The sequence below is a fragment of the Gorilla gorilla genome, chromosome 16 (genome assembly GCF_029281585.2).
Source record: "Gorilla gorilla gorilla isolate KB3781 chromosome 16, NHGRI_mGorGor1-v2.1_pri, whole genome shotgun sequence".
NCBI classification, from domain to species: Eukaryota; Metazoa; Chordata; class Mammalia; order Primates; family Hominidae; genus Gorilla; species Gorilla gorilla.
The window spans coordinates 60,128,213-60,156,045 of NC_073240.2; the positions used below are offsets into that span (position 1 = coordinate 60,128,213).

General features: G+C 44.0%; 2 protein-coding genes across 2 annotated transcripts in view; both read right to left on the bottom strand.

The window, feature by feature from the left end:
* MYO1E (myosin IE) overlaps positions 1-19,340 on the bottom strand; it is a 240,197-nt gene extending 220,857 nt beyond the window's left edge. Inside the window, exon 1 of the mRNA XM_004056268.5 lies at positions 17,254-19,340. Coding sequence (XP_004056316.1) covers positions 17,254-17,256 — 3 coding nt within the window. The 5' untranslated portion in view covers positions 17,257-19,340. The remainder of the gene's footprint in view (positions 1-17,253) is intronic.
* LOC129526993 (T-complex protein 1 subunit zeta-like) lies at positions 252-9,062 on the bottom strand. Its single transcript, XM_063699037.1, has one exon. It carries the CDS (start codon positions 7,111-7,113, stop codon positions 5,431-5,433), a length of 1,683 nt encoding a protein of 560 aa, XP_063555107.1. The 5' UTR covers positions 7,114-9,062; the 3' UTR covers positions 252-5,430.
* Positions 19,341-27,833: the final 8,493 nt, after the last annotated feature.

The window sequence follows — 27,833 nt, forward strand, 5'->3', positions numbered from 1 at the left end:
CAGCCTCTCAAAGTGCTGGGATTACAGGTGTGAGCCACCGTGCCTGGTCCTCTCATTAAGTTTTAAAACAGTATCGTATACTCAAGTATTGGAAGTCAAGAAACAATGAGGGGAGGTGGGAATGGGGAGAGGAGAGGCTGGGATACAAAGCTGAACAAGAAAGGATTCTACCTGAAAAGTAACTGATCAGAAGGAAAGATAAAATGCACATTAGCAATTACAAGATCTTTATAGACAAAGTGCTCATGAGATTTTGAAGAAGGAGATAACTTTTTTTTTTTTTTTTTTTTGAGACAAGTCTCACTCTGTCGCCCAGGCTGGAGAGCAGTGGTGCAATCTTGGCTCACTGCAACCTCCGCCTCCCGGGTTCAAGCAGTTCTCTTGTCTCAGCCTCCCGAGTAGCTAGGATTACAGGTGCCTACCACCACGCCTGGCTATTTTTTTTTTTTTTTTTTTTTTTGTATTTTTAGTAGAGACAGGGTTTCACCATGTTGGCCAGGCTGGTCTCAAACTCCTGACCTCAGGTGATCCACCTACCTTGGCCTCCCAAAGTGCTGGGATTACAGGCGTGAGCCACCATACCTTGCCAAGGAGGTAATTTTCAATGATGAGGCTCAAGAAGGCAGAGTTAAGGCTGGTTTAAAAGAAGAATTGGACTGACGGGATGGAGAGGGGGAGGAATTGATTCCAGCCAGACACAAGCTGAAGATGGAGAACATCTAAGCCTGAAAGGGAAACACCAAGTGGATGAATTTGGTCAGCTGATATAGGTGAGTGTAGCCACACTGCAGAGGTGGAATCACAGGACTTGGCAAGTGGTAGAATGTCACAATTCACTACATCTTAATTGGAGCATATAACATTCACTTTTGTCAACTGACACTTAAATACAACTGCTGCAAAAAACTGAAGACTCTTGACTCATAGCCCCAAACAAAGAGGAGGATGTCTCCTTGTCTCCATAGAGCAGACAATGCTTGCCACATTGTCCTCCATGCTTGCTTGGAGAGTTGCTAAGCAGGGCTGGACCAAGGAGTATCAAGAGAGCCTTAGGGAAGAGGAGGAGGAGGACAAAAAGGAGAAAGAGGAAGAGGAGGATGAGGAGGAAGAGGAGGATGAGGAGGGGGAGAGAGCTCCCTTTCGTTTATTGGCCTTAGTTATGTTTCCTCACTTCTCAGCAGGCGCAAACTAGGTCTCCTGCCTTCTCCAGCTCTCCTCATCCTTTCCAAGTCCAGATGAATGCTTCAAGGAGAGGATGGGCAAGAGGCCTTGTGGGGAAAGAAAAGCACACTAGTTGGAAGATGGGTATGGGGTGTGAGGGTGTGTGAGAGAAAGAGCTAGAAGGAAAAGGCCATCCCAGTTTTTCTACACCCCAAGCCCTAGTTCTAGATCATAGAAACAAAGCACAGAAATCTGCTCCAGAGTCCAGATATTAAGGCCCAGCAATTTCTTATGTCCTTCAACTATTAAATACTAATTTTATAATTAATATCAATGTATCCTCACCAGGAAAATGGGTTTTCAATTATTTATATAAAGTAAAAACTTTATGTCCCTGACATATTTATTTGGAGTCTGTATTGAATGCATTTCTCTTTGTGATCACAGAAAAATGTACCACTTTGAACCTCTCTTCTAATACTCTATTATGTTTGATTTTCAAACATTTCCAGTAAAAGCAGGTTTACGACCATAATTCCTGAACTGTGGGTTAAGAGACTTGTATTCTAGGGACAACTCTGCTATTAACTTGCCAAGTAACTGAGAGACCTAGGTCAGGCCACTACAGTTCTCTGGACCTTAAAGGGTCACTTGGGGAGACCATGAACCACATTGGGGATTTATGAATCTTTTTCCCAGGAAAAAATTCACTTAAGAATGAATATGGACACAAACAATTTCATAGACTACCCTGGAAGTGGTCTCCAGGATACTTCTCATCTTGACATTCTATATTTAAAGCTATTTGGTCACTGAAAGAAACAAGGTTGGGCACAGTAGCTCTCACCTATAATCCCAGCATTTTGGGCCACCAAGGCAGGAGAATCGCTGGAGACCAGGAGTTCTAGACTAGCCTGAGCAACATAGTGAGACCCTGTAAAAAATATATGTATTTTACATACATAAATATATGTATGTGTATATATATAATATATATGTATGTGTATATATATATATTTTATATATATATATATTTTTTTTTTAATTAGCTAGGCATGGCAGTTCATGCCTGTAGTCCCAGATACTCAAGAGGCTGAGATGGGAGGCTCTCTTGAGCCCAGGAGGTTGAGGTTACAGTGAGACAAGATCACACCACTGCACTTCAGCCTGGATGGCAGAGCAAGACCCTGTCAAAAAAGAAAGAGGCTGCATGCGGTGGCTCACACCTGTAATCCCAGCACTTTGGGAGGCTGAGATAGGAGGATCACTTGAGGCCAGGAGTTTGAGACCAGCCTGGGCAACACAGCAAGACCTCATCTCTAAAAAGAGGAAGAGAGGAAAGGAGGCAGGGAGGGAGGGATATTATTTTCCATAGCCATTACCATGATACATATGATAGTGCCTAGGTACAGCTGGGACTGTAGGGTGGGGAACCAATGCTGTCCTGCACACTGAGACTATGAATGCCAAGATATCACTGCCAGATCCTTCTGTGGATGAGGCTGGGCCAAGCTTGAAGAAGTCCCCTCAGTGGCTGGAGATGCCTACAAAGTTCTATAAAACAAAGCCACTCCTATTAAAAGTTAAAGGGAAGCTATTTGCTTTGGTTCTCTGAGTATATCTCTTCTTTCAGTCCAATGAGCAGTTAGTGTCTAGCTTTGCTCTATGTGAAAGCCAATATAATATGGAGATATTTATGGATGAAATGGTATGCTATCTAGGATTTGCTTCTAAAGAAACCAGGGGAAGATAAGAACAGTGAAATCAAGATTGGTCATGAGTTGTCAATTGCTGAAGTTGAGGGATTTGTTTTCTCTCCAACTTACGTATTTTTAAATTTTTGATTGAAAGACAGAACAGAAAGTCAAAGTGAAAGATCAGTAGGTTAAGGAATTTTTCACGTCCTGTACAAGTTCTGGGCATGAAGCTAAACTAATCCTACTCGATTCACATCTTGAGGAGCCCACAGATAGCACAATCTGTGGCTCACAGAATATGGAATTGACACAGGGTTATTTTGAGAACCATCTTACAGTCCAAAAGACATGACTTTCAACCAAGGGGAAAAAAAAAAGAATTTTTGTCTCTGTGAGGAATGTCTTTCTTCACATGGACAGCTCAGAGGTGGGCGAAAATGCAGAATTGGGCAGCAAGAAGTATTGTCCCCACCTTGGAAGGCCTGCACTCCCCTTTCTGTCCAGCAGGCCATGGAGCCCAGCATGGTTTGGCATGATTCATTGCTCTCTAACTTTGGACTTAATGTAAAATGTTTGTTATTCTTGTAAAGCACCCTTTAGCAGATAGAAAATGATTTTTCTTCTTGTTAGCTTCTGTTTTTGCCCTTTTTTCCCCCAACAAAAGATAGCAGTTTTAGAATGAGACTGAGCCTCATCACTACAAAAGGACTTCAGCTCCAATTCCTCATGCCTTGCTTGGGAAAGCAGCAGCAGACAGAGCAGGAGCCATGCTGGCTTCTGTCAAACACAGGGGTTCAGGGGATCAGCCAGAGAAAACTGGAGCTACCACTCAATCTATTCCTGCCTCCAAGTATTCCCGCAATGTAGGAAAGTTGACAGAAAAGGTTGAGGGTAGGGAACTGAATCTGAGCCTTTGGGCAGTCCTCTTCCACAATGACTCTGGACTTGACAGTGTGACTTGCTTCAGCCAATGGGGATAATAGCAAGCATGATGCAAGCAAAGGTTGAAAAATGTGTGTGCCCTGGAGCTTGTACCCTTGCTTTTCTTGGGAACCCTGTGGTGTGACCACTACTATGTAAACAAGCCAGAGCTAGACTGTTGTGACAAGAGACACATGGCCAAGCCATCCCATGGCCCCAGCTGAGACTGGACCAACTACCAGACATGTGAGTGAGGCCACCCTAGATCATCCATTCCCAGCCAAGCCACTAGCTGACCACAGTGATTGAATGAACCAGCTGAGACCAGAACTGCCACGCCAGTGCACAAAATCATAAGAAAGTATAACGTTTATTATTTAAGTTACTGAGTTTGGGTGATTGGTCACACCAAAAGCTAACACAAGAAAAGGTGGCTAAGCAGAGCTAAGATGTATTGACCATTGGGAGACATATCCCCAATGGCTCTTTACACAATAGTCAGTGGGACTCACTATTGATGCGACTGTATGTCAACTGTCATTGAAATAACCTGACATAGATCCAAAATTGACCATACTCCCTAATACTCATTTCAAGACAATGTTAGTTGTAATTCTTGGAATGCTACTGTATGGGCTTCAGGGGTTTATAAACCTCCTGAAGTTAAATGAAGAATTATATGTATTTTTTCATCTGAACTGAGAAAAGATGTTAAAACTACAGAGGATAACAAAGAAATATATATGTACAACTGCCTAGAATAATATCTCATCATATTTGCTTTGGATTTTTCTATATGTAAAGCAAAGAAAACATTACTGACTCAGTCATCTCCCTTTCCTCTTTCCCCCTTCAGTATTTTGAACTTGGTGTGGATCTTTCTAGTCTGTGGATTTTTTAAAATTAATTAATTAATTTATTTATTTATTTATTGAGACGGAGTCTCACTGTATCGCCCAGGCTGGAGTACAGTGGAATAATCTCAGCTTACTGCAACCTCCTCCTCCTGGGTTCAAACGATTCTCCTGCCTCAGCCTCCCGAGTAGCTGGGATTACGGGCGTCTACCACCACGCCAGGCTAATTTTTGTATTTTTAGTAGAGACGGGGTTTTGCTATTTTGGACAGGCTGGTCTCGAACTCCTGACCTCAGGTGATCCACCCGCCTCGGCCTTCCAAAGTGCTAGGATTACAAGCATGAGCCACCACGCCCGGCCTATATTTTTTTAAATAATATACACACAAATACATATATGTACACATATACAAATAAATGTATAGACCCCCAAATAACAGTCTTATTTTGTGTGTGTGTGTTTTTTTTTTTTTTTTTTTTTGCTTTTCAAGAATTATTTAATAACAAGGTAAGTAACATATGCTTATCTAACATGGAATTTTATGTCACTGCTGCTAAAGCAAAACATCCTGTTCACTGGATAAAAGACCTGCTTTATGTGTATACACTTCAGTGCAATTTTTTAAAATACTATAATTTCAGAACTTCCAAATTTCAACAGATGCCAGTGTTCTCTCCTTTTTTCATATGGGAAAATTTCTTTCAAAATTATTTGAAGCTTGGACAAAAATTCCACAGCTGTATTCCTCAGGATCACTTTGCAGTCTTCAAGATTCAGATACAGAGGAAGCTTCAATTCAACCTTTCAGAGAAGACATTCCAGCTCGCATGATCTCATCAACCAAGAGAATGTTGGTGGCAATCACAGTGCAGGAGTGAAGAAGCTGTTTCTTTACCCAATAGTTATCCCATACGCCTACTTCTGCTGCTACCATTGGCTCACCTGTGTTCAGGTCCACACCCACAAGCTGACCTGATTCTGAATGTTCTGCTTGAATTTTAACTAATGTTTCCTGAAGGTCAAAACCAGAGTTCTGAGCAAGAACCTTGGGAATAATGAGCAATGCATCATCAGCAAATGCTTGGACTCCAAGCTGTGCCCTGCCCTTTACACTGGGCTTATGTTTAATCAGGGCTTCTGCCATTGCCACTTCCACGGCACCAGCACCTGGAACCACACAGCCATCATCAATAGCATTTTTGACAGCCCTCAAACCATCCCTCACTGCATCTTTGATCTGAGTGAGTGTGTGCTTATTTGGTCCTTTGATCAATAATGTGACAGAACGAGGGTTGTTACATTTCTCAATAAAGGTAAACTTCTCTTCTCCCAATGTATACTCATATACAAGTCCTGCATGTCCCAAGCAGTCAGGACTTAGGTCGTCAAAAGAATTCAGGGCTACCCCACCATAAGCAAGAGTCAGCCTCTCCATATTTCTCCTTTTAGCTCTGCGCAGAGCGACTATGCCTTCTTTTGAAAGAGCATGTAAGGAAAAGGGGTCAATTCCCTTTTGATTAATAACAACAAATCCTTTATCTGAATCGCCACAGACTTTCCTTTTCAGTTCTATTATTTTTTTAACTCTATCTTCAATGAATTTTCTTTCAGCTTTCACGAGTTTTTCTCTCTCTTCTGCACTCTTGTAAAAAAAGCCAGAATTCACTTCTGTTTTTTCATACTCTAATGACACGTTACAAGTGAGGATGTATGCATCCTCCACCCTTTTCTTCATATCAGGATGCCGTGCTCCGTGGTCCAAAACAAGCCCTCTGATTAAGCTTGTATCAGTTTCAGATTTATGTTTCATCTCCATGATCTCAATCATGAAGAGATCAATAGGTTCATCTTGCTTTTTAATGGCCAAAATGGAGTCCACTACAGCCTCTGTTAAGACATCTGCAAGTTCAGCATGAACTTTAGTACGAAGAGATGTTCTGGCCACATCTACAAGTGTTTCCCTGTCCATCTCTCTGCTTACTTTGACTTCTTCCAAAAACTGAAGGGCCTTTTCCTTTGCAGCTTCAAATCCTTCAGTGATTATTCTGGGATGAAGGCCTTCAGAAATGTAGAGATCCGCCTGTTTCAGCAGCTCTCCAATGATTAGGACATTAGAAGTCGTACCATCACCAGTTATATCATCCTGGGCTGTTGCTACCTTTGCTATTAAAGAAGCTGTTGGGTGTTGAATTTGCATTTCGTGAAGCAGTACATTGCCGTCTTTAGTAAGTTTGATGTCTCCAGCGCCAGAAACGAGCATCTTCATGGTGCCCTTGGGCCCCAGGTTGGTCCTTAGCACGTCCTGCAGACCCCGCGCCGCGCTGATGTTAACCGCCAGCGCCGCCTGCGCTCGAGTCACCTCTGCCTTGGGGTTCAGGGTCTTCACTGCCGCCATAGCTGCTCCAGCGGAGGAAAAGGAAACGATGCTGAGTGCCCAGAGCCGGCGCGGCGTGGCCGGGCTATTTTGTGTTTTTGACATTTTTCTTACATGGTTTCAGATATGCATCTTTCTACAACTTGCTTCTTTACCAAACACTACCCTTGTGACACCTATGCATATTGATACCATATTATCAAACAAGCCACATGTATTTCTCTTCTAATGAACATTTAGATTGTTCCTGTTTTGTTTGCTCTCATGATCTGTGGAATGTTTATTTGTTATTATAAACACTGTCAGGGAACAGGTCAGTAGCTTCCAACATATTCTCAGAGGACTCAGGACATTCTCCCATCCAAATGTTAAGAATCTCTGATAATCTGATGTGGGGAAAGGGCATTGTCATCATTTTGCATTAATGCATATTTCTGCATTACAGCATTCCCAAGCCTTGAAGGAAGCTATCTTTACTTACATTCTTAAAATAGCTTATTAGATTCTTCTGCATTTAAATCTAAAATTTTCTATAAGGTCTGCATCTTCCTAGCACACCAAAAACAGCCCTATTATTTTTTCATTGAAAATTTCTTAGAATCAGATAATACTGTCCAAAATATTCTGTGACCATGTAATGTTATCCTAAATTGCTGTCAACATCAAATGGTGGTCACACCAAAGAAATTATTAAGAGACTAACAATGTGATATTCTAATTTTGTTGTTGTTGTATTCTGTAATGTATTTAAGAATTAAACAACTAAATCTCTGTTGTTCTCACATTTTCCTATTTTCTATTTTTTTAATCCTAGTTAAGATTAGAGAGCCTTCTAGTATGACTTTCTTTTTTTTTTTTTTTTTTTTTTTTTTGAGACGGAGTCTCGCTGTGTCACCCAGGCTGGAATGCAGTGGCGCGATCTCGGCTCACTGCAAGCTCCGCCTCCCAGGTTCACGCCATTCTCCCACCTCAGCCTCCCGAGTAGGTGGGACTACTGACGCCCACCACCACGCCTGGCTAATTTTTTTTGCATTTTTAGTAGAGACGGGGTTTCACCATGTTAGCCAGGATGGTCTCGATCTCCTGACCTCGTGATCCACCCGCCTCGGCCTCCCAAGGTGCTGGGATTACAGGCGTGAGCCACCACGCCCGGCCAGTATGACTTTCTTTTACTTTTATTCTTGCTCTCACTATGACATCTTCTAGTCTCTATGGCAAAGTCCCAAAGCAAGGAAATTAAAACTCAGAACACTACTACTCATAACAGACAATGTTCTTAAGTCTAAATTATCCCCTCTGGTATTACTGAATAAAATCAACCAAAATTGGTGATTTTCTATCAGCCTTACCTTCCCTCAGGAGTATGTGAAATAATGAAAAAGTATACAAATACTTGGACTCGGCATTGTCAAATTTAGAAATAATTTATTGAACCACTTTTGAAAGAGCATGGACTTAGCAGATCTGGCTGGTCAGATACAAATTGTGTGGCCCTAAGTAATTCCCCTCCCCTCACTACACTTTGATTTTCTTACCTGTAAAATGGCAATAAAAACCAACACTGGTGCTAGAATGAAATGAAATCATGTATACGGAAGCCTTTTGTTATCATTTCTCCACTATACGGGGAGCTTCTCACAAGCAGAGGCAGAGAGACTAATTCATCTTTTTGGAGACAGAATCTTGCTCTGTCGCCCAGACTGGAGTGCAGTGGCAAGATCTTGGTTCACCACAACCTCTGCCTCCCATTTCAAGCGATTCTCCTGCCTCAGCCTCCTGAGTAGCTGGGATTACAGGTGCCCGCCACCCCACCCAGCTAATTTTTTTGTATTTTTAGTAGACACGGGGGTTTCGACATGTTGGCCAGGCTGGTCTCGAACTCCTGACCTCAAGTGATCTGCCCTCCTCGGCCTCCCAAAGTGCTGGGATAACAGGCCTGAGCCACCATGCCCAGCTCTAATTCACCAAGCCTGTATGCTAACCTCCTTTGCCATGGCAACGTCTTCTCTCCACTTTGGGGTTCAAAGCTCTCCATCTCCAACCACTCCCGTTCTCTGGTAGGACCACTCATATTTGCCAAGGAAGACCTAGAGGTCTGAGTACCCACTGGTGTCACATATTTGAGTGTCAACGCCAGAATCCAGGAGGAGCACCAATGGTAGGTACCTTTGGGCTAGAACCTGGGAATGTGGAGTATGCATCCCAAGCTCACCCAAAGAGGGGGCTTCATATCTCAGGAGCCAAAGATTAAGCAGCCCATTACTGACCACAGCAATTCTAGTGGGTGGAAGGAGGAACTCTCCCCTGTACACACTTCTGGAGGAAGTCTCCATACAGTTATGACACACAGTGAGTAATCCGGCTACATGGGATTATAATACTGCCACCAAAATATAACAAATATGCTTATCAAGAAAAAGGATTTGTAAAACAAGTGGAAAAATAACAGAACACAAATTGTATATTTGCCCCATAATTACAACCACATAAAGACAATGTGTTTGAGGCCCGGTATGGTGGCTCATGCCTATAATCCCAGCACTTTGGGAGGCCAAGGTGGGTCACTTGAGGCCAGGAGTTCAAGACCAGCCTGGCCAACATGGTGAAACCCTGTCCCTACTAAAAATAAAACAGTTGGCCGGGCGTGGTAGTGTGTACCTACAATCCCAGCTACTCAGGAGGTTGAGGCAGGAGAATCGCTTGAACCTGGGAGGTGGAGGGAGGTTACAGTGAGCTGAGATTATGCCACTGCACTCCAGCCTGGGCGACAGAGTGAGACTCCATCTCAAGAAAAACAAACAAACAAAGAAACAATGAGTTTGAACAGACTGGAAGGAAACCCAAAGACAAAAATAGTTACTGTATTAGGGTGTGGGGGTACTTTGGGTGAATTATTCTAAATTTCTTTTTCTTTTTTTTTTCTTTTTTGAGATGAAGTCTCGCTCTTGTGCCCCAGGCTGTAGTGCAATGGTGCGATCTCCGCTCACTGCAACCTCAGCCTCCCAGGTTCAAGCAGTTCTCCTGCCTCAGCCTCCCAAGTAGCTGAGATTACAGGCGCCTGCCTCCACACTCGGCTTATTTTTTATTTTTAGTAGAGACAGGGTTTCACCATGTTGGCCAGGCTGGTCTCGGACTCCTGACCTCAGGTGATCCCTCCACCTCGGCCTTCCAAAGCGCTGGGATTACAGGCGTTAGCCACCGCGCCCGGCTGGATTCTTCTAAATTTCTTATAATGAAGTTAGTACAGTAACCTTCCACCCACAAGCAGACTTTCTTGAAAAGTCCCAGAAAGAAAACTATCTGGTCACGTCCAGACTCTTAAAGAATTATTCCCACCACTGTTTGGTAAGAAAAACCTTATTAGACTGGGATCTAATAAAGTTAGATCTGCACTGGATCAGATCTAACTTGGATTCTGGCACCAGCTCAGCTAAAAACTAGCTATGAGACTTTGGAAGTAATTTAACCTCTCTAGATCTCTCTGTGAAGTTAACAAATGGATTTAGGATAGAATTTTTAAGCTCTCTTCTGGGCTTTCTACAATGTAGCCTATGTTTTACTTTCTATAATGTAACATATGACCATAAAGTGCTATAAATGAATTTGTAACAAACACTATCAGAGCTCAAAAGACCCAAGAGAGTGTGCCTCCTTCAGAGCAGTTCTTATACTTATTCCAGGAAAAAGGGACCTGCTGGATACTGCATATCTTTAGTGGGGCTAATTGTTCCGCCTTTGAGGCACAATGTAACTTCTGGAAACACCTGAGAGGGATGTAGTACAAAGTCTGGTGAGTAATAGGAATGATCACACTGGGCACTAAGGAGATAAAAAATAAAAAATAAGGCCCTCCCTCCTTCCCTCTTCTTCCCTTCTTTCTCTCTTTTGAGACAGAGTTTCACTCTTGTTGCCCAGGCTGGAGTGCAATGGCGTGATCTAGGCTCAATGCAACCTCCGCCTCCCAAGTTCAAGTGATTCTCTCTGCCTCAGCCTCCCAAGTAGCTGGGATTACAGGCATGCGCCACCACACCTGGCTACTTTTGTATTTTTAGTAGAGACGGGGTTTCACCAGGTTGGCCAAGCTGGTCTCAAACTCCTGACCTCAGGTGATCTGCCCACCTTGGCCCCCCAAAGTGCTGGGATTACAGGCGTGAACCACAGGGCCCAGCCCTGTTTCTTTTCTCTCTCTCTCTCTTTCTCTCTCTCTCACTCTCACCCAGGCTGCAGTGCCACAGTTACAGCTCGCTGCATACTTGAACTCCTCAGTTCAAGAAATCCTCCCACCTCAGCCTCCCAAGTAGCTGGGACTATAGTGCATGCCACCACACGTGGCTAATTTTTAAAATTTTTTTTGGTAAAGGCCTGAACGACCACACCCGGCAAAAAAATAGGTTTTATTACATAGCTCATAAATGACCATTCAAAAGTGCTTTGAACAACGGCAATGACGTCATTCTCATGGTGGTAACTCAGAAGGGAGGGCCAACTTCACTCACATGTACAGTTTGAGTTCTATGGGTTGTCAAAGTCCATGTCACTATGTTAGGGCTGGCTTTTACAGTTGTACTTCTCTTAAGTGTGGCTGTCCCAAAGATATATGAAAAAAATACTTTGCTAGGATGCCCCAAAACCTTTTGTCTCTGCCAACATAAATTCTGAAACTGAAATTCAAAACACAATTTGTTTACCACTATTACAGAATGTGCTTATAAGGCTGAGATGTTTATTTTAATACCTTTGGCATTTAACCTTTAACCTCTTATTTACTTTGTAAATATCTCAGCATGGTGAGAAAAAGAAACAAAAAGTTTTTAAAAACTCACCATTAAGAAACATTTTAATCACAGATTGGTAAAAACACAAGTTGCTGCATTTTCGCAAAAAAAAAAAAAAAAAAAAAGAGATGACTCAAACTTGGAAAACCATGACTGTACATAATTCCTATATATCCTACCATGAAGCTTATAATACCTTGCACTTATACAGAAGATTTAAAATATTTCTGCTTTTTGAAGCAGATAAAAAGAGATTTCTCAAATTCCTAACGAATAATAAGGCCCCACACTTGTCTCATGAGGAAACGCAAGGTACTATATGTTCTTTCACTGAGTCTCACAGGGGCTCATCACATGCCCACACTAGGCACAGAGGCAAAATGTTGTATTCTAAGTTATCAGAATGCACGCCGCTGCTCATTATCTAACCCTCAGGATAACGCCTGAGACAGACCGCCAATTCATGAGATTCAGCTGAAAAAGGAGTGAAAAACAAGAAGTCCATCATGTGACATTGGAGGCCACGGCATTTTCAGTGGAGGAAGGAGTTGAAGGGTTGAAGAGAAAAGCTCAATTTGCAGCCTCACCACTCGTGGAACCATCCTACACAGGTGTTGAGATAGCTCCAAACAGTAGCAGCTGGATGCAGATTTTCCCTGTTATAATAGCTTAGAGAATGCATAGGCTGAAAATACCAGGCAACTCTCTCTCTTTAGGGAGACCCAGTAGGAAGGTGTGGATGTATCGATAAATACTGAATGCCACTACTGGGTATGTAGTGAACGTTTAGACATTCTTCCTGGTGAGTGAATGAGAAGAATCACTGTGGTTCACAGAAGGACACCATGTTAAGACTTACAATAAAGTGGCTGCAAACAGCTAATCTGCAGCTGTGTTTGGCCCCTCTGAGATGATCAAATCACATATAAAAATTGGCAGAGGCTGGGCGTGGTGGCTCACGTCTATAATCCCAGAACTTTGGGAGGCTGAGGCGGGCAGATCACCTGAGGTCAGGAGTTTGAGACCAGCCTGGCCAACATGGTAAAACCCTGTCTCTACTAAAAATACAAAAATTAGGCGGGTGTGGTGGCGGGGCCTGTAATCCCAGCTACTCAGGAGGCTGAGGCAGGAGAATTGCTTGAACCTGGGAGGCAGAGGTTGTAGTGAACCGAGATCGCGCCAGTGCACTCCAGCCTGGGCGACAAGAGCAAAACTCTGTCTCAAAATAAATAAAAATAAGAACTGGCAGATATAGCATAAAAATCTAGATTTCTAGTTTCTCTTGAAAAACAAGATAATTTGGTAATATGGTCGATATAACCATGGCCTAGAATCAAGTAGTGGTGCCTCCTAGAATGGCACATATATTCCATATTTACTCTCTAGAGGCCAGCCTCCCTCCACCAAATTATAAGACATTTAAGTTTGCAACCACTGGCCAGGCACGGTGGCTCATGCCTGTAATCACTTTGGGAGGCCGAGGCAGGAGGATCACGAGGTCAGGACTTTGAGACCAGCCTGGCCAACATAGTGGAACCCCGTCTCCACTAAAAAATACAAAATATTAGCTGGGCGTTGTGGCAGGCACCTGTAATCCCAGCTGCTTGGGAGGCTGAGGCAGGAGAATCGTTTGAAACCGGTAGGCGGAGGTTGCAGTGAGTTGAGATCGCGCCAGTGCACTCCAGCCCGGGCGACAGTGAGAGACTCCAACTCAAAAAAAAAAAAAGTTTGCAACCACTGACAAGACTGTAGTCCTCAGCAAAAGTGTGGTGGAGGTGACTTTCAACTTCAGTAAATGTCTGCTTCGTATACTTCTCCATCCCTCTCCATCCACTGCTCCACTCATTTTCTCTCCAAGGAGATGCCTGGGCTGTCAAATATTTCCCACTAGGATGGCCCACTCACACTTGTCCCTAGATAATGTCCCGGACTCTAGGTATTTCCCCAACCCTTTGCCTCCATCAAAACTTTTTTTGTGCTTGATCCCATTCCTTTCTGGTTTTGTTTTGTTGTATTGTGTTGTTTTGACTAGGAGACTACTAGCAATCTGATAAACTAATCAGTGGAAATCAAGTAGGTTACCTTCCCAGGAAACATTTGAAATGTGTTCCAGACTTTCTAAATACATGCCATGCCATCACCTAAAGGAACTTACCTACCTTATCATCAGCTATCCATCAGATTTCTAGGTTGTAAATCTATTCCTGGGTATTCTTATGTGTCATATCTATAATTTACTCACAAGTATATGCAAGTAAGGAAAAGGGAACAGCTCTTGAACATGTTTTGAGGTGATGGTCAATTCAGATTTGCTCAAATATTTCTGTATATTTAACGCACAGAAACCTTGCATTAAAATGAATCACAATTTCTGGATCCAAAGCACATAGCGGACCTACAGCCATGGGTTTCAGTCTATCAGAGAGTCCAAACTGGTCATGGCCACAAAAGCAGAACTTCCTTTGCAGATGATGATAAGCCCAGATTCTACGAAGGAAGCCTTAGATGGGTATTACGGTTAAAGTCAACAGAGATTTTTTTGTACTCTGCTAAACAACCTCCACTAAATTATAAAGATGTGCAGGGTTTTTTTTAACTTCTTCAAGTCTCCTTAGGAAAAAGACACAAGTAACTATTGCCTGGTAGTGTTCCTAGTTTTCTCAAGATAGAAAAGTGTCGCGAAGTGAGTTTTCAGGAGGAAGACAGAAGGTGAACTACAAGCTGTACACTGTGTTCATGAGTCAGAAAATGAAAATGGCTGTTTTCCTTATGAGTCACAACTGAATGACTCTTAGTAGGGCCTCAGGTACAGATGGAGAGCCCTCCTACTATGCTACCAGACTTCCTAAAAGACACACACACACACACACACACACTCACACAGAAGAAGTCCACGGTATAGGTGTTCTCCCTATAGCCCAGCCAAGGGCCTTCTTTTTCTTCTTCTTCTTCTTAATATTTTTTAACTGAAACAGGGTCTCACTATGTTACCCAGGATGGTCTTGAACTCCTGGGCTCAAGTATTCCTCCTGCCTCAGCCTCCCAAAGTGCTGGGATTACAGGCCTGAGCCACTGCGCCTGGCTGCCAAGGGCCTTCTGATGAATTTTAGCCTCTATGCTAATCTTCAGCCACACCCAAAGAAGGTAATGTCCTTTCCCTTCCTGTTCTAAGCAGCTGAAGGGATACAACTTGGGCAGGCCTGGGCAGATGTGGAACACAAAATGAAGTATCATTTGGCTTGACAGAGTCTGACATAAACATTAAATATTGTAACTTGGGTTTCTGATTATTTAAGATGATGCTCTATTCTAAGGCAACTTCACATACATAATGAACAATTTTTCAAGTCAGGAAAGAAATGATTAACTTTGGCCAAATCACTCTGGATCCAGTAGATCTATCAATGGCACATCTCCTGTTTCAGGACAGCCAGCTGTTTCAACTTTTCCATCAGTGAATTGTGACTTCAGCAACCGTATCTGATGCACAGATAGTCGCCTGGGGGCACACAACATGCCCATCTGTGCTGATGGCAGGGAGCCCATCAATAGGTAAGTCACACACTGTCCTCAGATAGAACCACCTCTTCCCTAGAGCATGCCTTCTTCGCATGCATTTGACCAACCCTCTACTTCATCTGCAATGGGGCTGAATTAAGCATGGTATCACAGGTTTCAGAAAAGGCAACCTAGAGTATATTTCAGTCCATTCAGCATGAAAAATGAGTTTAACTGAGGGGAAGTTAAGTTCCTCAAGGTACCACTCAAGTACTTAAATTCAGTAAGATTCTTTAAGTTCTTGACATAAACACATTGATTTTCTTAAGAAATATTGACCCACGGAAAATGATTACAGCAATTCTCAAGTACCAGGACTATCACACTGCTTCAAGGGACCACGTGCCCAGTGAGGTAGCTTCACCCAAACACATGCCCAATGGGAATGGTTCTCTGCTGGGGTGAGGGAAGGGGTCCAAAAGTAACGTAGAGTAGACTGACTTCTTAAACCTTAAAACTAGAAGAGGAAATGTATAGATAAAGTGTTCTCTTAGATGGGGCAAAAGTGACTTAATTTTGGACTATGTAAAAAGAAAAGGCTTTGGCCGAGGATGCCTTGAAAGGTTTCTCGTTGATGTTTGTTTGTAATCATTCTTTGGAATAAACAGCACGGGGCAAGGGGGCTTCTGAGCTTTGTGTGCAGGTTTCGATGGGCCTCTGCTGCACTTCCCTCAGGCTGCTCACCGGGATATCGATTTTTTAATTAGTGTTGTGCTGGTTATCATTTTGACTTGGCTTCTCTTCCACAGCCATTAGAAAACAACAGCAAATCAGAAGAGGACGAGATAATCCACCTAAGCAGGACTACTTGAAAAGAAGCAAGTGTGGAAACTATGAAGCCTTGTAATAGATTTTCTTTTTCTGATGAACCGCCGATCTCTTCAAAATAGAGTCCTTGCTTTTGTGCCCCGCAAAGAAAAGTACACCACGCCAAAGCCCAAGGGAGGTGGCTAAGGTTATACAGGGAGGGAGGGGAGTGTAGCTGGACTGGGGAGTTGGAATAGCAGAAAAGTCACAAGTCAAAGAGGCGGCCCCTTCCACACATTCCCAAAGTGCCAAAGGGAAAAGAGCAACCAACTTGAAACTCGGGAGGGCGTCTTCCCGTGCGAAGCGTCCCCTGGATCCCCGAAAAGCCCCGATCCCCTCGCGCTTGGGAAGGGGTGGGGTCCTCTTCAGGAGGTGTTTACTTGGCGTCCGGGGCGCGGAGACCCTCGGGGCCGGCGCCCGGCACAGGTCCGGGGCGGCGTGGCTGCCGCCCGCGCCCGAGTCTCCCCGGCTCTTGACAGCCCGCCGGCCGCCAGGTGCTCGCCCTACCTGGCGCCCCCGCCTGCTTTTGTGCGGCCCGCGCCGCCCCTCGCCAGGGCAGGCCAGGGACCGCCCCCGCCCGCGTGCCGCTGCCAGGCGGGACAGCTGCGGGCGCTGCCGGGCGGCGGAGAGGCGGCGGGGAGGAGAGGGAGTCGGCGCGAGGGTGCCCGGGGCGGGGCGGGCACGGCCGCGGGGAGGGCAGGGGACGCCGCCAGCGGCTGCGGCGCGAGTCTCCGAGCACCTCCCCTGCCGGCTGCGCCCCCCACGTCCCAGCAGGAGGAGGGGACCCCCTCCCGCGCCGTGCCCCTCGCAGCCGATGCGCCCACACCCTGGCTTCCGACAGCTGGCAGCCATAGCAACCCGGCCACAGAAAGTTTCGCGACGCAGAAGGCGACTTGGAATAAAGTTTTCCTTGGCCCCTCGCTCGCTCTCCCCCGGCCCGGGTTTACGGAAAGCGGCAGGAAATCAGAGCTCGCGACGTGCCGGCTCCCGCGTCCACCTTCTCCACCCCTGGCCCAGGCAGCGCGCCCAAGGTGGGTGCACCACGCCGGGGTTTCCTGCCCCGTCCCCGGGTCCGGCGTCCTAGGACGCGGCGCGGCCAACTCACCATGGTGACTCGCGCTGCGGTCGCGCCTTCGCCGGGTCCCGCTGCCGGGGAGCTGGGGCTGGAACGCAGTCTCCTGGGCGAACTTCAAAAGTTGGTTCCCCTCGCCAAAAACAGGCTCCCGACACCCAAGCACTCACAGGAGCCAATGGGAACCCTGAGGGGACTCCATCCAGGCGGGATCGGCAGTGCTAGGTGAGGGCGAGACGGCGGCGACTTAGCAGGCGGGGCGCATGCTGCGGAGGGCAAGAGTCCACTCGTACTCGCCGCTCGCCGCCGGCCCAGGTGAGTCCGATGCGCTCGGAGCGTCCGCCTCGCTCCCCTGCCTCGCTCCTCTTTCTTCGGCCACTTAATCCGTACTCCTCTGGCTGAGTCTCGGCTCGGGCCGGGCAATCTGTCCATAAATGGAGAACTCAGCTCAGGCCTGACCAATCAGGGTTTGTTTTCGTAGCGTCACTCCTCAGGGAAACCGTAGTAGCCAACAAGCTTGGAGCTGCTGGAGTTTCCAAAGATCTCTGGATCCTGTAGTCCTCCTCCCGCGCCAGCCACCGAAGAACGCTGCGGACCCAGCTCGCTCCTGGTAGCAAGACCCGAACTGTAAGGAAGAAAACCCTCGTGAAAGAGGAGCAAACCATTCACTTCGCTGCGTTTTAAGACGAAAGTTAGGGTGGGTTTCGCTTCCAAGTTGAAGTGGCATGATTTTCCCAGAACTTTTTTTTAAGAAGGAAATATTTTATCAGCATAAAACATCAGAGTCGTGGCAGCAGCCCAAAGGAAATCCTTTTTCTTTCCTACGTCTGGATTGTGAGCAAAGTCAAAAATATCATTTCCCCACCCCTCCTTTTACCTGAATTTCCTTGGAAAACAAAGGAAGACTTCCGGCTGCTTTTTCTTTTCTTTTTTCTGTTTTTCTTTTCTTTCTCTTTCCTTTCTTTCTTTTTTGTTTCTTTTTTGCACGTTTTGATGACAGAAAAGTTGTTGCACGTGCAATGGGCAGAGGGAAGGAGAGAGGAGAGATAGGTGGGAAGAAACCCCATCCAACCTCAGCCAACACATCTGCTGAAAACAATCAGAACTTTAAAAATGCATTATTCCAGACTGTCGAATATCCAAGGAGAAGATTGGGGTGGGGTGGGGTGGGGGGAAGCAGAATCTTAAAATCAAGGTAGGGAGTTTGATTTTATTGTTCTGGAGGCTGAGGAAGTAAATTTGGTGAGTCTTAACAGGCTGCCTTCCTGGGATCTGTAGAAGATAAAATTGGTAAACTTCAGGGCATAGAGAAACTATGAAGCATAATGATATTATGATACTTTCTGAAATTTGGTTGAGGCAGGGCGCTGTGGCTCACGCCTACAATCCCAGCACTTTGGGAGGCTGAGGTTGGTGGATCATCTGAGGTCAGGAGTTTGAGACCAGCCTGGCCACCAACATGGTGAAACCCCTTCTCTACTAAAAATACAAAAATTAGCCCAGCATGTTTATACATGCCTGTAATCTCAGCTACTCGGGAGGCTGAGGCACGAGAATCGCTTGAACAGGGGAGGCGGAGGTCGCAGTGAGCCAGGATCGTGCCACTCCACTCCAGCCTGGGCGACGGAGCAAGATTCTGTCAAAAAAGAAGGAAAGAAAGAGAGAGAGAGAGAAGAAAGGAAGAAAGGAAAAAGAAATTTGGTTGTAGCTCTTCACTTGACTATCTGAGCATAGAGTTAGAAAGGGTATTAAACATTATCTTGTCTAAAAGGGTAAACAAAATGTTACAACATGGATGAATCTCGAAAATATCGTGTTAAGCCAGGAGCAAAAGACCACATATTATATAATTCCATTTAAATGAAAGTTGAGGATAGGGAAATCTATAGAGATAAAAAGTAGGTTAGTGGTTTGCTAGGGGCTGGGGGAGAGGGGAAATGGAAGTAATTGCTAACAGGTATGCATTTTCCTATTGAAGTGATGAAAATATTCTGGAATTAGTGGTGATGATTGTACAAGTTTATGAATATACTAAAAACCACTGTGTTATGCTTTTTAAATGGGTGAGTCTTATGGTACGTTCATTATATCTCACTTTTAAAAGTTGAAAGAAAATCATATTGTCCAAATTCTTGTAGTAATCATTTACATAGTTTGGCAACAATATAATCGAATGTGTGTTATAAGACAGCACAGCTAAACACTGGAGTTACAACTGGTCCCTGCCCTCACTGAGCTTACAATTTTAGGATGGGGAAAACAAACGATAAATTTTTAGAAAGAATAAATACAGGAAAGAAGCAAGCATAATGAAATGCGACAGTAGTTTTGTGCAAGGAACTGCCATATTTGGAGCTATAGTTTAGGGCAGGAAATTCATCTGACATAGCTATGTAGTATGAATTGGAAAGAAAACAGCATGCCATCTGTACTAGGCATTGCCTAGGTACACACAGACATGATAAAGTCTCAGATAAGACTGACTCCATATCTCATAGGGGAATATCAGCTTCAGAATATTATTAGGTCAGCCAAGCTCAGTGGCTCATGCCTACAGTGCTAGTGCTTTAGGAGGCCAAGATGGTAGGATTGCTTGAAGCCAGGAATTCAAGACCAGCCTGGGCATCATAGCAAGACTCTGTCTCTATCAACAAATTATAATAATAAAAATTAGCTGGGCATTATAGTGCATGCCTGTAGTCCCAGCTACTTGGGAGGCTGAGGCAGGAAGATCATGTGAGGCCAGGAATTCGAGGCTGTAGTGAGCTATGATCGTGCCACTGCACTCCAGCCTGGGCAACAGAGTGAAGCCCTGTCTCAAAACAACAACAACAACAACAACAACAAAACCTATCAGGAATTTTAGGAGTGTATGAACAGAGGTTACCAAGACGGAAGTGTCAGCTTACCAGTAACACAAGAAACACTACCTAAGACACCATCCCATCCATGGTCAACCCTCATTAGTAGTCAGAGTGACATGGGCTTTGAGATGTACAGACAAAGGCATAGTTTTTTTCCCAAGATTAGCCCAGGTATACAATGAAACACTGAAAATCTCTTAATAAGCCATTGACAGTCGACTGACAATTGATCAGTCTTGGATTTATCAAAAACTACCTTGAGACTATTAGTCCATTATATCATCATTTCTGATTTTTAAAAAAAAAGTTTTAGCGTTTACTTTTATTGCCCTAATAATCTAGAATCTCTTTCAAGTTTCAAGAGGTACACCTAACTGTAGTAGGCAGGACTTTGATGAAGATGTATGCTTGTGTTCATTTTTTATAATATATATGAGATTTTATATGTACATATGATTTATATACGATTATATATCATTTTATAATATATATGAGCATGAGATTATTATAAAGTCATATATATATAAAAGCAGTTTTTGCCGGGCGTGGTGGCTCACTCCTGTAATCCCAGCACTTTGGGAGGCCGAGGCGGGTGCATCACGAGGTCAGGAGATCAAGACCATCCTGGGTAACATGGTGAAACCCCGTCTCTACTAAAAAAAAAAAATACAAAAAATTAGCCAGGCGTGGTGGCAGGTGACTGTAGTCCCAGCTACTCGGGAGGCTGAGGCAGGAGAATGGCGTGAACCCGGGAGGCGGAGCTTGCAATGAGCCAAGATCACACCACTGCACTCCAGCCTAGGCGACAGAGCGAGACTCCGTCTCAAAAAAAAAAAAAGGAACATTTTCCCAATTCTGATTTCCACCTGTTTTTCAGAGGATTCAGTAATATATTGCCAAATATTTATTCTTTCTTTTTTTTTTTTTTTTGAGACGGAGTCTTGCTCTGTCACCCACGCTGGAGTGCGGTGGCGCAATCTCGGCTCACTGCAACCTCTGCCTTCCGGGTTCAAGCTATTCTCTGCTTCAGCCTCCCAAGTAGCTGGAATGAGAGGCACCCGCCACCACACCCAGCTAATTTTTGTATTTTTAGTAGAGATGGGATTTCACCATCTTGGCCAGGCTTGTCTTGAACTGCTGACCTCGTGATCCACCCACCTCGGCCTCCCAAAGTGCTGGGATTACAGGTGTGAGCCACCGTGCCCGGCCTTCTTTCTTTTTTTGAGACGCTCTGTCACCTACACTGGAGTGCAGTGGCTCTATCTCGGCTCACTGCAACCTCTTGCCTCCTGGGTTCAAGTGATTCTCCTGCCTCAGCCTCCAGAGTGGCTAGGAATACAGGCGCCCACCACCACACCTGGTTAATTTTTGTATTTTTAGTAGAGATGAGTTTTCGCCATGTTGGCCAGGCTGGTCTCTCAAAGTCCTGATCTCAAATGATCTGCCTACCTCAGCCCCCTAAAGTGCTGGGATTATAGACTTCAGCCACTGAGCCCAGCCAGATATTTATTCTTATTCAAAACCATAGTAGCAGTGAAGTGGAAGCAACTTTTAAAATTGTAAAACTCATTCTAGACACATGATGGAGCTAGTCAGATAAGGCTTTGTAAATACCTTGGCATGATTAATTGCATTTTTTCTGGGGCTGAATGAAAAGGAACAAATAAAAAAATCAAAATGAATACAAAGTAAAATTTTCTGTATAAATCTATCAGTGAACTAAATCATTGTTTATGCATTTTGGAAAGCAGCAAGAAAATAATATCGAGCAATAAAACTAGTTTCCCTGTCAATACCATAAAAAATCATTCAGAATGCACTCACAACACTAAAGTTAATTAATGTGGGGCTGGTGCGGTGGCTCACGCCTGTAATCCCACCACTTTGGGAGGCTGAGGCAGTTAGATCACCTGAAGTCCGGAGTTGGAGAGCAGCCTGGCCAAACATGGTGAAACCCTGTCTCTACTAAAAATACAAAAAAAAATTAGCTGGCTGTGGTGGCAGGCACCTGTAATCCCAGCTACTCGATAGGCTGAGGCAGGAGAATCTCTTCAACCCCGGAGGCGGAGATTGCAGTGAGCCGAGATCAGGCCAGTGCGGGCCAGCCTGGGCAAAAAGAGTGAGATTCTGTCTCAAAAAAAGAAAAGAAAAGAAAAGAAAATTTGGCTGGGCACAGTGGCTCACACCTGTAATCCCAGGACTTTGGGAGGCCAAGGCAGGTGGATCACCCGAGGTCAGGAGTTTGAGACCAGCCTGACCAATATGGTGAAACCCCGTCTCTACTAAAAATACAAAAGTTAGCCAGGCGTGGTGTCCTACACCTGTAGTCCCAACTATAGTAGAGGCTGAGACAGGAGAATTGTTTGAACCCGGGAGGCGGAGGTTGCAGTGAGCCGAGATCCTGCCACCGCACTCCAGCCTGGGTGGCAGAGCGAGACTCCATCTCCAAAAAAAAAAGAAAATTTGTCAATGGGAAAATTAGAAACCTTTAACAAGACACTAATGAAAGAGAGACTTGTATCATATCAGTGTGAAATGTCCTCTACAATCACTATTTTTATCATAACATACATCATGTATTAGGTTCACTAGCTATTAGCTACTGAGCTAAGTGCTTAATGTGCAATATCTTATGTAATCTTCCATACGACCCTGTTAGCTCCATTTGCAGTTAAGAAACTAAGTTGAGAAGACTTAAAGTAAGTTGCCCAAGCTATTACTCAGCTATCGTGCATCAAATACATACATTTGTCTGGCTCTGAAGCCTACACTATTACCCTTTAAGCAGTGATTGTGTAATAGAAATGTCCATCAGAAGAAATTGTCCCTAATGCAGGCCCAAAATGAATAGGAACACACTTATTAAAACCCCGTGAGCCTTTCCAAACCAGAGATCCCAGAAAAATTGTGGCTTTTTAATGGAATATAAAAATTACATTTACATAGTAAGTTTAACTCTAAACACTTTTTCCCCCTAGTATGTTGATATTGGTTTATAAAGAGGATCTTGAAGGGAATTTCACCAGTTGTATAATGTAACATGATGCTACTTCTGATTAAGATAAATTAAGGCCAGGCATGGTGGCTCACACCTGTAATCCCAGCACTTTGGGAGGTCGAGGCGGGTGGATCACCTGAGGTCAGGAATTCGAGACCAGCCTGGCCAGCATGGTGAAACCCCATCTCTACCAAAAATACAAAAAAGTAACCGGGCGTGGTGGCAGGTGCCTGTAATCCCAGCTACTCAGGAGGCTGGGGCAGAAGACTCACTTGAACCCAGGAGGCAGAGGTTGCAGTGAACCGAGACAGTGCCATTGCACTCCAGCCTGGGTGACAGAGGGAGACTCTGTCTCAAATAAAATAAAATAAAATTATTTTGCCTTAAGAATTATTTTACTGAAGTAAAGGAATAGAAATGATTTAAATATATGCTTAAATTAGCAGCTTATTAAAAGCATGTTTGTGTAGATTTATTATTATATTTTCTCTGATTTAAATCAATATTTTCATTTCTTCCAGTTTCAATTTGACTTTTACATTCAGAAGATAAACCTTGATCTTTCTCCAAATCTAAAAAATGTGGAGTTGAAACAATGATTAATATTAGTTATGGTGGTCCATGATCTAGCAAGGAATGAGGAAGTCCATGGAAATGAGCTTTGCAGATAACTAAATCTCCTGTCCATACCCTGATGTTCTTTCTTTTCCCCACTCACTGTCAATGTTTACTTTCCTTTTGGATTCTGTGTATTCTTATAAGTCATCTGAGCTCTTTGCTACAACAAGGCAAGGCATGGATCAATAAATATGTGCATTTCAAAAAGTAAAAAATAACAAATCTCTGCATGAACCTTGCCTTTTTTCCTTTTTTCTTTTTCTTTCTTTTTTTTTTGTTTTTGTTTGTTTGTTTGTTTGTTTGTTTGACAGCACCACACTGTGTCTCCCAGGCTGGAGTGCAGTGGCACAAACAGGGATCACTGTGCCAGGCTCAAGGGATCCTCCCGCCTCAGCCTCACAAGTAGCTGGGACCATAGGTACACACTACCTATAACTCGGCTAATTTTTTTATATTTTGTAGAGACAGAGTCTCACCATGTTACCCAGGCTGGTCTCGAACTCCTGGGCTAAAGCAGTCCTCCAGCCTCAGCCTCCCAAAGTGCTGGGATTAAAGGCATAAACCACTACACCCAGCCAAATCTTGTCATTTTTAGATACCAAGACTTTTTTTTTTAACTTTAAGAAAAGTTTTTTCTGAATGAAACTATACACTTCATTGACTTCTGAAAATACATTGAATGTCAAGCAGCTTTTGCTTTAAGACTCAAGGTCATTACCATAAATATTGATTATTGCACAGGATTGCACGAACCAAGGTCTTTGGGGACTGTCAGATGAAATGACTGCCACTACCTTTCATGGTCTTGGACTGCTGTACTTATATGGTTCTCCTGTGTTTTTGTGTGTGTGTGTGTGTGTTTATATCCTCCACTGGCAGAGACTTATTTATTCATTTATTTGTTTATTCATTCATTTATTTTGAGATGACATCTTGCTCTGTTGCCCAGGCTGGAGTATGATGGCATGATGACAGCTCACTGCTGCCTTAAACTCCCGGCCTCAAGCTGTCCTCCTGCCTCAGCTTCCCAAATTGCTGGAATTACAGGTGAGCGACCACACCTGGCCAAGAGAGACTTTTTTCTCCCGTTATCTGTTGCTCTAATTTAGTCTCTTTTAGTAACAAGGATCAGAAGAGCACATGGGTTACTTTAAAGAAAATAATTTTTTTTTTTTTTTTTGAGACAGAGTCTCACTCGGTTGCCCAAACTGGAGTGCAGTGTTGTGATGTCGGTTCACTACAACCTCCGCCTCCCAGGTTCAAGCGATTCTCCTGCCTCAGCCTCCCAAGTAGCTGGGATTACAGGTGCGCGTCACCACACCTGGCTAATTTTTGTATTTTTAGTAGAGACAGGGTTTCATCATGTTGGCCAGGCTGGTCTCGAACTCCTGATCTCCAGTGATCCGGCCCCTGCACCCTCACAAAGTGCTGGGATTATAGGCATGAGCTACCATGCCTGGCCTTTGCTTTATTTTTTTGTTTTTGTTTTTGTTTCTGTTTGAGACAGAGTCTCACTCTGTCACCCAGGCTGGAGTGCACTGGCACGACCTTGGCTCACTGCAACCTCTGCCTCCCAGGTTCAAGCGATTCTCGTGCCTCAGCCTGCTGAGTAGCTGGGACCATAGGCACGTGCCACCACACCTAGCTAATTTTTGAATTTTTAGTAGAGATGGGGTTTTGCCATGTTGGCCAGGCTGGTCTTGAAGTCCTGGCCTCAAGTGATCCAAGTGCCTCAGCCTCCCAAAGTGCTGGGATTACAGGCGTGAGCCACTTCACTAGGCCAGAAAGAAATTTTTTTTTAAAGTATACATGCCCAGGAGCCCAGGAAAAACAAGACAAAAGAAGGCAGGGCTGTGCATCTCTGCGTGGTTGGATGTTCTTTTCTTGTCTGTCTCTTGAAGCTTCTCCTACTTAACTCACAGTTGTTCCTCTTCCCCGATTTCAGCTTGCAAAGTGCCTGTAGCCTGTCATGATCTGACTTGGGCCCTACAATAACGTTTTTTACAATGTTGCCCACAGCTCACTGGAAACTGCCCTCTAGACTTTTGATTCAAGTTCCATAGGGAGAAAGGGACGGAGAAAAAAAAAGAAAGAATCTGACTCACCCAGCTCAACCTTTGAAATCACGCCACCCAGGTCATAGGTCACTGACAAGGAAGGCTCTGCTGGGACCAGGTGCCTGTCCAGTCACATTCCAAGCAAATGCTGTGAGAGGAGTGATATCCTAAAGCTTACTGCCCCATTAAAAAGAGATGGCAGATGGGGACAGAGTCTCTGGGGAAGGAAGACAGGGTAGACACTCCAAATTTAGGGCATGCAGCAGTTTGCTGACTTTGCCTGTCTGCTGCCTCGATTTCTACACTTAGTGAGTCCAGGAGGGTAATTCCGTTCACCTCTTCAACAGAAAAAAATGTACGGCCTTTGTAATGATCATCATCATTTCCCCTTTATCATCATTATGCCTGTAAATGTGTTTACATACTTGAGATGTGACATCATTTTTCCTTTATTATCATGTACTTATAAATGTGTTTTTGATTACATGCCTTTAAATATTTGTGTAAACACATAGATGTGTGTGTTGTGTGTGTGTATTTAAGATGACATTTTTTTCTTTTCTTTTTTTTTTTTTTTTTGACACAGGGTCTCACTCTGTCACTCAGGCTGGACTCCAGTGGTGTGAACACATACCTCAAGCAATCCTCCTGCCTCTGCCTCCCAAGTAGCCAGAACTACAGGTGGTGCCAACATGGCTGGCTAATTTTTTTTTTCTTTTTTTGTAGGACTGGGTCTTGCTGTATTGCCCAGGCTGGTCTCAAGCTCCTGGGCTCAAGGGATCCTCCCTCCTCGGCCTCCCAATGTGCTGGAATTACAGGTGTGAGCCACCATGCTCAGACAGATGTCATGTTTTTCAATATATTGTTACAAACACTTGGGGAGATTGAATAGAGTGTTTCTTGGTGTTCAGCATGATGGCAGCATGGTTTCCAACTGACTACTGTTATCACTCACCACCACAACCAACCTTTACTGAGCACTGTTGTAGGTGCTGGAGAAGTAGAAGACAAGTTCCCAGTCCTCATAGGATTCACATCTTTACATGTACATCCAAAACATACAACAATGCAAGAGAGTTCTACCTTCATATAGAACACGTTCCCAAAACACACACCAATGTCAGATATATAAAGTTCAAAAACAAATCTGTGTGCTTTAAGCACAGGTTTCTATTTTCAGAGATCTAAAATGTAGTATAAAATTCCTGATTGTGTGCTGTCCCCTAGACATAGTCTTAAGCTATAATTCCAGCATGCATAGATGTTTTTAAAATCTGAGCATCTCCATCCTAGCTGAGCAAAGTTGACCACCTGAAGTCCAATAGGCAGCTTTAAGATTTGGGTCAGGCTATTTACCTCTATAAATCATGAATTTTTTTTATCTGTAAAGACAGAGATAATAATAATACCTTCATCATTTATTTCTCACATAGTGTTGTAAGAATATGAATTAAATCATACAAAGTAATAGCAATGGTGAGTGATGCATAGCAACGTCTCGGTATGAGTTGTCATTATTGAGGCTAAATATTCACTGCCTTCTCCACACCTAATGATTCCCTTCTTTGTCTCAATTGTTTTATGTTTATGAGAACAACACTCCCTTTTACTAGTGTTTGCACTTATATTTTCTCCATATTTCACTAATTTTGAAAAAGCGACAAGGCTAAATGGAACCCAGTATGAATGTAATTGAGTAAATACTGTAGTTTGACAGAGCTGGTGGCACAGATGGACCTGAGCTATGGACTGGCAGGCAGCACCGCCAAGAGGTAGCTCAAAAGGTTCCTTTGTTGCCTGGCCCGTTGTCCTGATGCCATGTAGGAAAGATGGCTCAGGTGCATTTCTATACAATGTCTGTATCTGTGGAAAGGTGAATGTACAAAGGTCAACGGCACAAGGAGATGGCCCCTCTCTTTTATTATATTGAATTCCTGGAAATCCCGAAATAGAGCCAAACATGATAAAGTTGATGACAGTTTCCCATAGGAGGAATGCTTCAATAAGGACTTGATAACAAATGGATTATAAGTTGGACGAAGAATGTGATTCTAAAAACAGCTATGACAATTATAA